Source organism: Mesoplodon bidens (assembly GCF_964165515.1).
Source record: "Mesoplodon bidens genome assembly, chromosome: 12".
Lineage (NCBI taxonomy): Eukaryota > Metazoa > Chordata > Mammalia > Artiodactyla > Ziphiidae > Mesoplodon > Mesoplodon bidens.
In genome coordinates, this window is record NC_138168.1 from 81,647,021 (window position 1) to 81,661,177 (window position 14,157).

A 14,157-nucleotide genomic window follows, 5' to 3' on the forward strand; every position below is an offset into this window, starting at 1 on the left:
TTCCCCCAAATTGCACAGTTAGTGGAACCGGGCAGGAAGGTAGACAAAACCAAAGAAAAAGGAAGCATGCCCCTTCCTAAGTGAATTTCCATAGGTCAAGGAACTAACTCTAGCCTATACTTAGATATAATTTTCACTTCCCTTCTGAACACATTCGCCTGAATTTTCCTGTCACTTCAAACTCAGTGATGACCAGAAGACCTATCATCTCTGCCTCCCAGATGGCTCTTTCCTGACATTCTAATTTTTGTCACTGGTACTACCACCCAGGTTCACTGCCACATTTCACATCTGCTTCTTCCTTGCCTTGCCTACCTTCCTCACCCCTACCCCAAAACCTATGCTGTCAACATGAGTAATTAGGAGTGAGATTCGGAAATACTAAATACTTATCTGAGGTCCCACAGCTAAGATGTGGCAGAGGTGGGATTTGAACTCAAGGACTTCAACTCCGGGGCCCCTTCCTGTCCACTATGCTGTGCTGCTTTGTGAGTCCTCTTGATGCTTCTTCCAAATGGCCTCTTGCATTAGTCTTTCACTAAAATTGCCCCGTCCTAGCCTCGCCCAGAACCACATTACCCATCACCTACACATGTAACAGCTCCCAACTGGGGTTTCTTGTGTTTAGGTAGTATCATGGGCTAAACTGTGTCCCCCAAACCCCCAGTAGTTCAGAATGTGACTGTACTTTGGAGATAGGATTTTTAAAGTCACGTTTAATTTAAAATGAGGGGGCTTCCCTGGTGGCGCAGTGGTTGGGAGTCCGCCTGCCGATGCAGGGGACACAGGTTCGTGCCCCGGTCCGGGAAGATCCCACATGCCGCGGAGCGGCTGGGCCCGTGAGCCATGGCCGCTGAGCCTGCGCGTCCGGAGCCTGTGCTCCGCAACGGGAGAGGCCACAACAGTGAGAGGCCCGCGTACTGCAAAATAAATAAATACATACATAAATAAAATGAGGTCATGTGGGAATTCCCTGGTGGTCCAGTGGTTAAGACTCTGCACTTTCACTGCAGGGGGCGCAGGTTTGATCACTGGGTCAAGCAGCTAAGATCCCACATGCCACATAGCACGCATCCCCCCCCCAAAAAAATTAAATAAATAAAAATTAAAAATTAGAAAAATAAAACGAGGTCATATGGGTGGGCCTTAATCCAGTATGACTGGTGTCCCTATAAGAAGAGGAGATCAGGACACAGACACACAGAGGAAAGACCACGTGAAGACATGGAGAAGACGGTCATCTGCAAGCCAAGGAGAGAGACCTTGGAAGAAGCCAACCTTGATCTGAGACTTCTAGCCCTCCAGACTTTTGAAGGAATAAACTTCTGTTTTGGTCACCCAGTCATTGGTACTTTGTTACAGTGGCCCTAGCAAACTGATGCAAATACTAGTGTAAAAATCAGCTGTCAGGGGCTTCCCTGGTGGCACAGTGGTTGAGAGTCTGCCTGCCGATGCAGGGGACATGGGTTCGTGCCCCGGTCCGGGAAGATCCCACATGCCACGGAGCGGCTGGGCCCGTGAGCCATGGCAGCGGAGCCTGTGTGTCCGGAGCCTGTGCTCCGCAACGGGAGAGACCACAACAGTGAGAAGCAAAAAAAAAAAAAAAAAAAAAAAATCAGCTGTCAACCTGTTGACAAAAATTACCTGTGAGATGAAGTCCATACTCCTTAGCCTGGGACCCTATACCCACCCATCCAGCTCAGCCCACTGGTCCAGCTTTCTCTCCCACCCTCTGCCCCAAAGAGTCTGGTCTACTTATTCTTACAGGAGCGCTGTGGTGTCTACCCAGAGCCCTTGGTCAGTCAGTGAACCCGGCTGCTGTGAGCGTCTGTTGCTCAAAGCTCACGGCTGCCCCCTTCTCTGGAAAACTGCCCTCGGCGGACAGCTGCCACCGCTGAGTAGAGCTACCAGAGCCCGTGCTGTGTGGTTACACCTGGGTAACAGGCCAAGACTGGACTCTCCTGAGACAGCATCTGCTGGCTTCTCCTCCTATTCTGCCTCCCTCCCTCCCGGACAAGTTTGACCTGAAGCACAGGCACTAAATCGCTTTCACAGGAATGTCTGTCACACACTCTGCTTCTAGGAAACCTTGTCTGGGCACCGCCCTTCCCTGATGGCAGCACATCCTCGCTTGGTGGGCGTGTGTCTGAAGAACAGCGTTCCTCTCCTCCACCAAACAGCCTCCCATCTGCCTCCCAAATCCCACCTAGTTTTCCAGGCTCCAAAGGGCTCCCACCTCCTCAGGGGGAGGCGCCTTCGCCTACCTGTCCATACCCACCGCCCCTTGTTCAGAACCTAACATTTACGCCCCTGCACCAAGAAGCTGACAGAGTTGCTGTGTGGCAAGCACTCCATCAACCATCAGAGAAGACCTCTTCGATGTTACGTGACACACTCTGAGAATTCCAAAACTATTGAAAGATGGTGCCCCTTATACGGAGCGGTGCAAACAGAAGCAGCTGGGGTGTGATTGATACGTTCCATTATTATTTAAAAACTGAACTTAATTATGTGCCCCTTCCGGGCTCCACCCTCCACATCCTGGTCTTTATTTTTATGTGCCTCCACACCCCTAAGGTACACACATAGGCATATTTCCAGTGCTCTATGCATCACGAGGTGTCCAGATTGATGGCTTGAGACCACTGCTGTTCCTTCCATTTGAAGATGTACAATAAAATCACAGAACGTTACATATAAATGGCAAATCTCAATCTTATGAAAGGGCACTAAAATGTGATTGCTTTTCATTCATGATTTAGGAATTAAACACTAAGAACCGATGATGTGAGGAAGAGGCTGGTCAGGGTGCATGGTGCAGCCAGGTGTAGGCAGTAAGGAGTGCACTGTTTGTAGAGAATTTAAATAATAAAACTCACTAAAGACCGGTCTGCTTTTTATTATCACCCAAGACTGCCAAATCTAAACAACGGAGTGATACAGCTCCCCGCTGGGCGGGTTGTTCTCACGGTCCACACCCCTGCCTTTTTAAACCATCGCTGAGGACTCAACCCCATGCGGTCTCTCTAAGATCAGTGGTCAAACTGGATTCCTTTTTGTGAGCATGTGTTTGAAACGAGAGAGGAGAAGGACCAGAAGGAACCTTCTGTACTGCTGGCAGCCACTCGCCACCAAGTGGCTACCAAGCACTGAAATGTGGCCGCTGAGACCGAGGAACTGAAGCTTTCATTTTAATTGTTGAAATAGACACTGGTGGCTAGTGGCTGCCATAGTGTTCAATGCAGATCCAGCATGGCTATTTTCATATAAGTAAGATTATAGGATAATTATCCATACACAAACTCCTGAAACCAATCAAAGTGTAGTCTTTCTTTTTGGAGACAAATCGGATATTGGACATTGTCCTTGTGCTGATGCCAGAGGAAAGATTTCAACCAGTGACAGTACCTGGACCAGAGGCGGCTTCCATCGTAGGTTTTTCAGGGGGGCGGGAGTGAAGTTGAAGGAACTCGTGGGCCGCTTCTTAAGCAGTAACACAACTCCTGTAGGATTCTCTCTCAACTTTCTCACCAGATTTTTTAGCTGCCATCCCACCTTCAAAGAAAGAAAATGAGGAGAGGGCACTTGCTCATGAATTACGAAAACTCAAACCTATGAATTTACCTCAAGGAAATCAGCTATGAGCAAATAGGCAGACACAAATCTGTTCATCCTAGCACTGCTTAAAATTATGGAAAATTGGATATAAATTGCAAATTTTTTAAATGCATGCAAAACGGTTTAAAAGTTCTAGAGGCGGGGCGGGGGGGGCGCTCCCCTGGTGGCGCAGTGGTTGAGAGTCCGCCTGCCGATGCAGGGGACATGGGTTCGTGCCCCGGTCCGGGAGGATCCCACATGCCGCGGAGCGGCTGGGCCCGTGAGCCATGGCCGCTGAGCCTGTGGTCCACAAAAAAAGTTCTAGAGGGGAATATGAAGTCGGAAGTCTCAGGGAACAAACTCACCACAGTTTGCTGATTGACCTGAATGACTTCATCACCGGCATGAATCTTCTGAGATCTGTCTGCAGGAGACTATCAGAAAAAAACAGAGAGAGACCTGTCATATTTTTTAAACCTTCTACTTCTTTCTGCTTCTATTTCTTGTGCCTTCTTTTTGCTACAGAAAACGAGCAATGGAAATAGAATCTTCTCAGGAAACGTTACACAGTGTACTTGAGTTCCCTCAAAGTACACAGCCTGTAGAACTTGGCATGTGGGTACTGGTGCTCTCTCTTCTATTAGCAGTTTGTTATAAGAGATAATCTGTCAGCTGGAACAGCCAAGGTTCATCTAACCTATCGTGAAGAGTGGGACGCACTGTCCACATAATGGGCTGATCAAAGCCATTGGTTCATCTAAAATGAAACTTACCTATATCCCTATCAAAATTAATCTTGTAAAAGCCGACCAACTGCTTAATGTGGACCAACTGCTTAAGGTGTAAAGATCATCAGTGTACCTGTCATACCATTTCCTTTTAAGCAATTATTAAAACTAAATCTTACTTTTACTTAAACTTCTTTTACATGTTATCATAATGCTATTAACATAGAAAGATAGTGACAATAGAAAATATTTCTTTAGAGAAAATTTAAATTTTTTGCATTTTCAGGTGGAATTCTAAGTGCATGTGTTGTCACGGTATCAAAACAAAGTCCAGGCCTTGTTTCCCTCAAATAATAGTTTGCTACAAATTTGCAAATATTGATACAAATATATATACATCCACATATGTGTGTACAGACAGATAAATAGATGTAACCTGTTTGTCAAATATTTCCCCATAGTTTCTGGTTCACTGAATCAAACTAAACTCTTTATGTTTAAGATATTTCAGATGATTTAAAAAAATGGTTAGAAAAAATTCTGCCAACAACCTTTACCTAAGCCTAAGATATCATTAGGTTTATTTTATGGAGTTTTGAGAACACTGAGATTCAGTGTTAAATAACTTACTATGTGTCCAGTGTTATGGACACATAGTAAGTGAAAGATGCAGAATATAATTTTATGCTTATTATGTGGTTTTTAAAATTAAAGTAGTACCTTAAAATTTTTCCCCTGACAAATTATAATTATATATTGAAGTGATTATTTCATCTTAAAAGGAATCTGTGCCATAATTTCATCTCAAATTTTTTTCTCTCACTAATATATTTTTCAGACTTAAACATTTTGGCATTTAGTTGTACATGAAATTTGAAAAATATTTTATAATAAGAGTAATGTCTAATCCTTCCTAGAAGTATAAGTTTATTATTATTATTATTATTATTATTATTATTATTATTATTAAATTGTAAAAACAACAAATGCACGGAGTAAAATAAAACAGAACTATGTAAAAAAAAAGATATTTCGGGGCTTCCCTGGTGGCGCAGTGGTTGAGAGTCCGCCTGCCGATTCAGGGGACATGGGTTCGTGCCCCAGTCCGGGAGGAGCGGCTGGGCCCGTAAGCCGTGGCCACTGGGCCTGCGCGTCTGGAGCCTATGCTCCACGACGGGAGGGGCCCCGGCGGTGAGAGGCCCGCGTACCGCAAAAAAAAAAAAAAAAAAAAAAAGATATTTCATATGATCAAAAGAGAAAGAAAGGATCAAGCTTTGATTTCAAATTATAATCAAATGTTATCTAAGCCAGAGTGTTTTATTTTGTGACTTACATAGCTGACTGAATCTTCAATTTACAACCATCCTTTAAAAATAGCACCTTTGAACACAGTGATGGGGACAGCAATTAAACTCAAGACACCCTTCCTGAATTTTCTCACTCAGCTGTTGTGATAGGCTCAATAAAAAAATGAGCAAGTTAAAAAAAAAGAGAGAGAGAAAAAAAAGAAAGGAAATGAGCAAGTAGTGTTAAACTGTAGAAACAGTCTCTTTGATTTACCTAGGGCCAACGTAAGGTAACTATAACAGTTATTTTTGAAAGCACTTAACCTGCTACCATAACAACCAGCAGTGCCTCACCTGAGAGACTAGCATCGTGGGTACCACAGGGAGATGGCTTGTCTCAAATCTCTTTCTACTGAAGCACTTCTTAAACAAATGAACGTATCAAAGCTCCTTTTTGCCCCTGGTGTCGGATGCCTAACCCATGGGTACAGATCAACTTTAGTAAGTCTGATCGTAATCAGTCCAGTCCAGTTAACCTTCCTGGGCTGGGGATTCTTCTAAGGTACGCTTCACTTTCTAAAAGATGGCCCTGAGGCCAGGAAGTCCCTGTTTATAGATATGCAATCTAAAAAACAAGCCCCGGTGTCCTGAACTGACTTCCCTTCCTAAGGATCCTCTCCCATTCATTTCTCAAATATCCTACCAAGTGATTAAGAGTTGTGCTTGGCAGAACACTGGTAAAGAGAGAGCCTGATAACCAAAATTCTCCCTAGGGCAGTAGCTCGTGCCTATCTTCACCATGTGCCGGACTATTGAAAAATGATGCTTGTTCTGGTTTGCTGCAGAAGAGTGATGACCTGGAGAAGAGTGCCTCCATTCTTCAGAGGCTCACCTACTTCCCAACTCCTGTTGGGGGTGGGGGGTAGGAGTACGGATGAGGTCCTATCAAGAAGTCTGCCAAGGTCTTGAACAACATCAAAAAAGAAGATAGAGAATCACTAGATCCTGTTAGTCTCACCTTGGAATGATCCTGGCTGCTCAGGTAACCTCCAAAAAAAACCAGAAAAAGTAGACAGGAGGCCTGAGATGACCTCCTCGCATTGCTTCAGCCTGGAGTCCAAGATAGAGGGAATGCAGTTTGGGGATTCTGTCCACTACCACCCCCCAACACTAGACTTGCATTAAAACATTCTGACTTAGGGTCGCTTAAGTCATAACGACCTTAAGTGATAGCCAGAAAGCTGTCCTGGAGCTGGCACTTTTCTACTGTCATTTAAGTGTAAAATGTCCAGCATTAAGTGTAAAATATCCAGCTCAAGCCCTTGAGAAGTGGACTCTTACCTAACTTCCCACTTTCATCGACAAGAATTAGAAAGTATCTGGCGTATTCCAGACACACAATGAACACAAGGTGGTTGATTGAAAGAATGAGGGACATTTTCAAGTGGATTACCAGACGGAAAAAGACAAGTTTCCCCTTTTTTGATCTTTAACAAGATGGAAACCACCTCTCTCTAGGAGGACTTGTTTACCATCCTGTACGGAAGCAGCAGGATCGACCACATCCAGGTGAACCCTGAATCTCTCACCCAGTCCTATATGATCTGGTAGGGATTCTACAGAACGTATCATTTGACATTTCATTTGATTCAAAGGCAGTTTTGTTTAGTTATCTCATCCTTAAAAGTGGCGGCGAGGGGCAGAGGGGGGAGGTGAGGGAGAGGGGTAGACAGTGAAAGGAAGAAATCTGTGCGCCTTCTGGTAATACTATTATAGTGTTCTACAAGTTCTTCCGAGATTGAAATGGATTCAAAGACCCGATTGAGTCTGGAACTGCCCAGGTCTGGTTGTTAATGCAATCACCAAATCGCTAGACACAAAACTGAAACGACATTCACCATTCTTCTGAATCTATCCAGCCCCTCCCCCCACCAAATGTACTGAGTGGTATATGACTCTGTTCTCATTGTGGTTCAGCTAAAATATAGAAAGTCTCTGATAAGGATAAGGGAGGAGCATTTGTTGTGATTTTTTTTTTCTTTTGCACCATCCCCAGCCTATAAGAAGAATGTCCTGTGCCACTATTGCCTATTAGGTGATGCGGTATAAAAATTCCCAGTGGTCTCAGTGTATTCTCAGTGGAGCTCAACAAAGAATGCTTAAAGACACCACCATCTTCTATTCATTCATCTCCCAGAACTGCACAATGAATTTATAACTCATGGACTGCCTTAAGCGATGCCATTTTTTTCTTATTACAAAAATCAAGTGTGTGTCACAAACCCTGATCAAAGGTCATGCTATTTTATTTTATCAACAGACCTAGCAGCTGAAGCTCAAACTCCGATACATATTTCCACCAGAGATTAGAAAAGTAGTTGCCAAGTCTCTTGTTTCTTGAATTACTTCCTCTTAATTGATTAAATAGTAACTAATTCCATATACACATGCTTCTTTTCCACAGATGCAGGGAAGCTTTTCAGACATTTCCAGCTCCATATCAGTGTCGTTCAAAAGCTAGCCATACGGTAGGTAGGTTGCATAAAGAAAGTATTCAATTAGCTCTACTTTTCACAAATTCAAAATGTTTGAGGGGCTAAAGAAAAACCTTTCATGTAGCAGAATTTTCAAAAGGAAGATAACAGGGTACAAAGTCCCTTTCAGTAGAAGCAGCCCTGCTTTTTCTATTCAAAGGATTAGGGGGGAGAAAAACTAAATTTCAATATCATGCAAATATTATGAAATACAGCTCTATAAAAAGAATCTTTGTCATGCAAAAATCCCAAAATAGTCACTCTGGTGACACATATAAATTCCATTTTTAAAAATCTATATTTTACACATATGGTCACCAATTCCAGCTCTTATAAGAGGGATTCTCAACAACAAAGAGATCATTGTTTTTTGTATTTATGGGTTAACATTTTCAGGGTGCAAAAAAATAAGAATAATAATAATAAACGCAAGCGTGGCAGTAAAAACTGGGCAAGGTGTGTGAACCAGAGCAATAAAGGACAACTTAAATAATACATTGATGACAGCTGGATAAGCTGCATGCTAGCCACAGAAATAAACAAAACAGGCACGGCTGCTCCCACTACAGATAATACAACAGAACAGCACGCACACATTTAAATGAAGAGTACAGGGACTCTGTCAAATCTGTTTGAACATACAATGGTTTTACATTTAATGGATAAGCACTTACATTTTCTGTGGTTCCAGTAATCACGTGCAATCCATCATAGGTTGATTTGATGTACATGCCCTAGAGTGAGTCAGACATATTAACTCATTACTCCAACATTTAGAAATAGAGCCGCAAGTGAGACGTAAACTTATAAAACATTAAAGGCAGTCCCTTCAGAACACCACTCGTTTTTCAGTCTCCTGAAACATTGCAAAACAAGATCCACAGAGCAGGAAGGGGAACTAACCAAGGCGAAATACTGGTGAAAGAAATCAGAAACAAGATCTCTTTGATATTATAATTTGTGTACCAGGCGCACAGAATTTTGGTCTAACTCTGGGGACTCAGAAAGAATGTTCTCAGACCTGTTGAATGAATGAGGCAGTTCAAACAAGGCAGGTCCTCTCCCGACCACTTCCTTCTCTGTGTAGTGACACAATATATTCAGTTAATTTGGTCTCAGCAGTCCATGCACGGTAACTTATTCAAGCCACTAACAACCAGACCAGGATGTATGAGCAAAGACTGTTAAGTAACACAACATAGGAAGTAAACTAGAAACAGGCACTCTTGCATTTTAAGGGGGGCGTATAGATTAATACTCTCCTTCCTCAAAGGCCCGGTAGTCAAACTCAGAGGTGAATGCCTAGCATGGAGGAAACATCTCTGTAGTTTGACACAGCATGTATAAAAAAGAAGGTTTATTAAACTTTGATAAGATGGGCAAAGAGCAAAAGTAAACAGAGCAAAGAGTAGTTGCTCACCCTGGTACGGATATTGTATTGATAATAACATAGCTTCTCCTCAGAAGTCATTTTGACCGTGAACTTGCCCTGCTCAGCAACCTACCACACTCGGCAATGAGCACCTCATCCAACACTAACACCTGCACGGTTCTGCCTGTCCTCTCCTTTCCCACCACTTGCATCGGCAGAGTAATTGGCTTCCCCCTCCACACAGTACTCCTCTTCCCAGAGCTTTGCTTGCATAACTTTACCTTCTGAAATGGCAACTCCATTTCTGCCCACGCGAGGCAGTTCTCCGCTTCAATATGTGAATAAACCCATCTCCAGGAAGCCTTCTGTGTGTACTCCATTATAAGCCATCATTTACTTTGAAGCCAAGCAGTCTCGGTATGTACATTTCTCCTTACCAAGAATGTGGGCTTGTCAACATTTGGTTGATTTTTGTTTTCCTATCTGGAGAGCAGAGACTGCCCTGATATCTTCCCACAGCTACCTACACACTAGGCACCCCCCCTCCCCCTCCCCCCTCCCCCTCATCAATACCAGCCACAGTAGCTGCAGCCACCAATTACTGCACACATACTATTCGTCCAGCATCTGGCACTCAGCAGGCATCATCTAATTTAATACATTCAACAACCCCGTGAGGGTTATTATCATTATTATTATTCACTTTTGACAGATGAGGAAATTGACACATAAAGAGGTAAAGTCACTGGACTGCTGGGATTTAAACCACACTCTGACTCAAAGCCTCTAAGCTCATCAATGGGCCTCACAGTTTCCTCACTTAAATGTCAGCAGATTAACCATATCGGCTGCATGCTAGGTATTTGGAGATGTAGGTACCTAGGTGCTGATCTAGGAATCTACCTGTATGTATTCTCAGGGCCTGTTATTACAGAGCTCATACATTACTTTTAAAGCATTTCTGAACTTTTTTTTAAGAATCATTTCCTTCAGCCAGTCTCTTCTCAGCCTAAGTGGTAACAGAGACTTCAAAGCAGATGTTGTTTCATACCCAGAGACCACCTTTCCTTTGTGGAAATGTTTTCTATCTCCTTGAACTGCTAAGGCCTAAAAATAACACTGTTAAGACAATTTCTTCGAGATATGAGTATATAGTTTTAAAACAGTATTTATTTTTATACTTTGAAGACATAAAACTTATCAACAGTTCAAGATGGCAAATTCCTAACTACATAATGGAAGACAGTCTAATTGAATTCTACTATTCAGAATTCTAGTGAAAGCAATAAGGAATTTTAAAAAAACACACACACATACACACCAACTTTAATAAATGACGATGTTATTTGAAAATAAACAAGTGTTGTCAGAATTCTTACCAAGCCTTCCCCAGGTTTAATGTTTGGTAAGTGAACTTCCTCCAGACACGCACACTGGCTCATAACAGGATCCGTGGTAGATCGGATTGTTTTATCACAGATGCCATTTAAAACCTTGACCTAGAGTTGGAGAGGCAAACAGGGAAGGTTCAATCATTAACCAAGTTTATCTCCGGCTGAATTTTTTTTTTAAATGCACTTCACCTATCATCTTTAGCTCTGGTTGTGATACTACGGTGATAATACTGCTCAGTGAACACATGGCACTTGGGGTCCATATTTGCAATGTGTGGGACTAGTGCCAATATTTCAGCTTTGCTTAACAAGCGCACCTTTTATATTAACTCGTTTATAACCACTGAAGCGCACAGGCTGGGCAGAAACCCCCTTTCAGCAGTTAAAGAATCCTGTATTCCCCAGCCATCCGTGTGGTTTTTCAGGGATTGCTCACATTCTCTGCATACCAAATACGGACAAGGTACAAAAATATATACTTCTGCCTGCACCTTTTTTGTTGTTTTTTTGCGGTACGCGGGCCTCTCACTGTTGTGGCCTCTCCCGTTGAGAAGCACAGGCTCCAGACACGCAGGCTCAGCGGCCATGGCTCACGGGCCCAGCCGCTCCGCGGCATGTGGGATCCTCCCAGACCAGGGCACGAACCCATGTCCCCTGCATCGGCAGGTGGACTCTCCACCACTGCGCCACCAGGGAAGCCCACCTGCACCTTTTTTTTAAATAGATTTTATATTTTAAACAGTTTTTAGAGAAAAACTGAGCAGAAGTTAGAGTTCTATATACTTCCTTCCCTACGCCAACACAGTTTCCAACACAGTTATATAACAGTTAATAATAACAAGATTTTATTAACATCTTGCATTAGTGTGGTACATGCGTTACAACTGATCAACCAATAGCGTTACATTATTGTTAACTAAGGTCTGTAGTTTACATCAGGGTTCACCCTCTGTGGTGTACAGTTCTATGGGTTTTCACAAATGCATAATGTCATATATTCACCATCACAGTATCATAGAGAAGAGTTTCACTACCCTAAAAATTCCCTCTGCTCCACCTCCTTGTCTGTCTCCACTCCCCTACTATGAACCCCTGGCAATCACCCATCTTCTCACTGTCTCTATAGTTTTGTCTTTTCCAGAATTCTATATAGTTGGAATCATACAGTATGTAGCCTTTTCAGATTGGTTTCTTTCGCTTAGTCATATGCATTTAAGATTCCTCCATATCTTTTCAAGGCTTGATAGCTCATTTCTTTTTATTGCTGAATAACATTCCATTGTCTGGATGTACCAGTTTGTTTACCAGTCACCTACAGGACATCTTGGCTACTTCCAAGTTTTGGCAGTTAGGATTAAAGCTGCTATGACATTCTGTGAAGGTTCTTGTGATATAAGCTTCTTTCATTTGGGTAAATACCTAGGTGTACAACTGCTGGATCGTAGGGTAAGAGTATGTTTAGTTTTGTAAAAAACTGACACAGGGTCTTCCAGTGTGGCTGTACCATTTTGCATTCCTATCAGCGATGAACAAGAGTTCCTATTGCTCCACATTTGGTGCCATCATGTGTTGGATTATAGTTATCCTCATAGGTGTATAGTGGTACCTTGTTGTTACTTTAATTTGCAATTCCTTAATGAAACATGATGTTGAACATCTTTTCATATACTTATCTGCCAGCTGTATATCATTTTCCATGAGGTGTCTGTTCGGATCTTTTGTCCACTTTTTAATTAGGTTGTTTGTTTTCTTATTATTGAGTTTTAAGAATTCTCTGTGTATTTTGGCTACAAGTCCTTTATCTGATATGAGTTTCAGAAAACAGTTTCTCCCAGTCCGTGGCTTGTCTTTCATTCTCAGTGCATTGATGGAGCAGTGTTTTTCATTTTAATGCAGTCTACATTATCCATTTTTCTCTCATGGATCACGCTTTTCGTGTTGGATCACGCTTTTCGTGTTGTATGTAAAAACTCATCGCCCAACCCGAGGTCACCAAGATTTTCTCCTGTTATTTCTAGGCATTTTATAGTTTTGCATTTTACATTTAGGTCTATGATCTTTTTAGTGATGGCTCACATTCTCTGAACGCAAAACACTGACCAGGTACAACAGTAGAGACGTGAGGATCCCTGTTAAGTGGCCCCCGTGTAGAAATCACAGTGGCTACGTGTGGTTATTTCTCCCGATCAGATTCATCTAACCTTTGAAAATTAAACAACTAAAGAAATCAGGAGATTCCAAAGAGTGATTATTTTTTCCCAAGGGGGAGAATCCAAGAAGTGACACTTTTTACATTCCTCCAATGTGTTTAGCCTCCCTATTTATGGAAAATATATTTATAGAAGTTTCATTGCTAAATTCCTCAACATCAGTAGGAGGAAGGCCTTATCAAAAGAGCACAGGCTGGCTTATGTCAAAAGGAGGAAGTGATGATGAATAGTTACAGAATGCTCTTTAAACGGTCACAGTACATCTCCCCTCTATCATAAGGTTTTTGCCAAGATTTTTTTTTTAAACAAAATGGTCCTAAAGTGAAATTTGCACATCAGTTTAACCCTGATTAACAGGCTAGTTAGTAATTTAAGTATAATTGTACCCTGATGAAGGGTTCAGAGCAGGGGAAAAAAAAGTAAAGCAGAGACCCCAATATACCCAATTTAAGCACAGGAATTTCCACAGGAGTTGGTCTTATTGTTAAATAACTTTTATTCTTCCTTTTCCACCTAAATTAATAGACTCATATCCCGAAAGCCGATATTTCGAAGCATATCCTGAAATAATTAGCCACAGTACATTTACTTTAATTCATGTGATTCCCACTGTTTTGGGAAAAGGAATTTTACTGTAACTTTTAGAAGGTATACTTACTACAGCCAAAACTTTATCCTCCATTTCTGCTACAAGGCAATCCTAAAGGAAGAAAGAAGAAAATGAAAACTATAAGAGCTAAAAACTTTCAGAAACCGTTGGCTTAGCTCACTAGATATTTCCTGGGGTCCAAGGAGGTCCCTGACACACCTCCCACACTGCAGCCTGAGCAGTCCTTGGACCATCTGAGGAGAGACCTGGATGGGAGAAGAGGGCAGAGCAGGAAAGGAGCTGACATTTGACTCCTCCTAAGATTTCAATCTCTCCTGACCCAGGATGCTAATCATCCAAGGAACCCATCTGACCAATTATTTAATCAGAAAGACTACAAGAATCACCAGAACTGAAAATCCACCTATTATCCAGACTGTACAGAGA

The 14,157-nt window shown here is 42.4% G+C and overlaps 1 protein-coding gene across 5 annotated transcripts in view; it reads right to left on the minus strand.

Annotated features, from left to right (window-relative positions):
- The window catches only part of CNKSR3 (CNKSR family member 3), a gene marked incomplete at its 5' end in the record, with an annotated part of 104,056 nt that overhangs the window by 11,676 nt on the left and 78,223 nt on the right, over positions 1-14,157 (minus strand). For all 5 annotated transcript variants that reach the window (XM_081251207.1, XM_081251211.1, XM_081251209.1 and 2 more), the window contains 5 exons: positions 3,409-3,555; positions 3,963-4,031; positions 8,820-8,879; positions 10,897-11,016; positions 13,780-13,821. In XM_081251207.1, the coding sequence (XP_081107333.1) occupies positions 3,409-3,555; positions 3,963-4,031; positions 8,820-8,879; positions 10,897-11,016; positions 13,780-13,821 (438 nt within the window). The remainder of the gene's footprint in view (positions 1-3,408; positions 3,556-3,962; positions 4,032-8,819; positions 8,880-10,896; positions 11,017-13,779; positions 13,822-14,157) is intronic.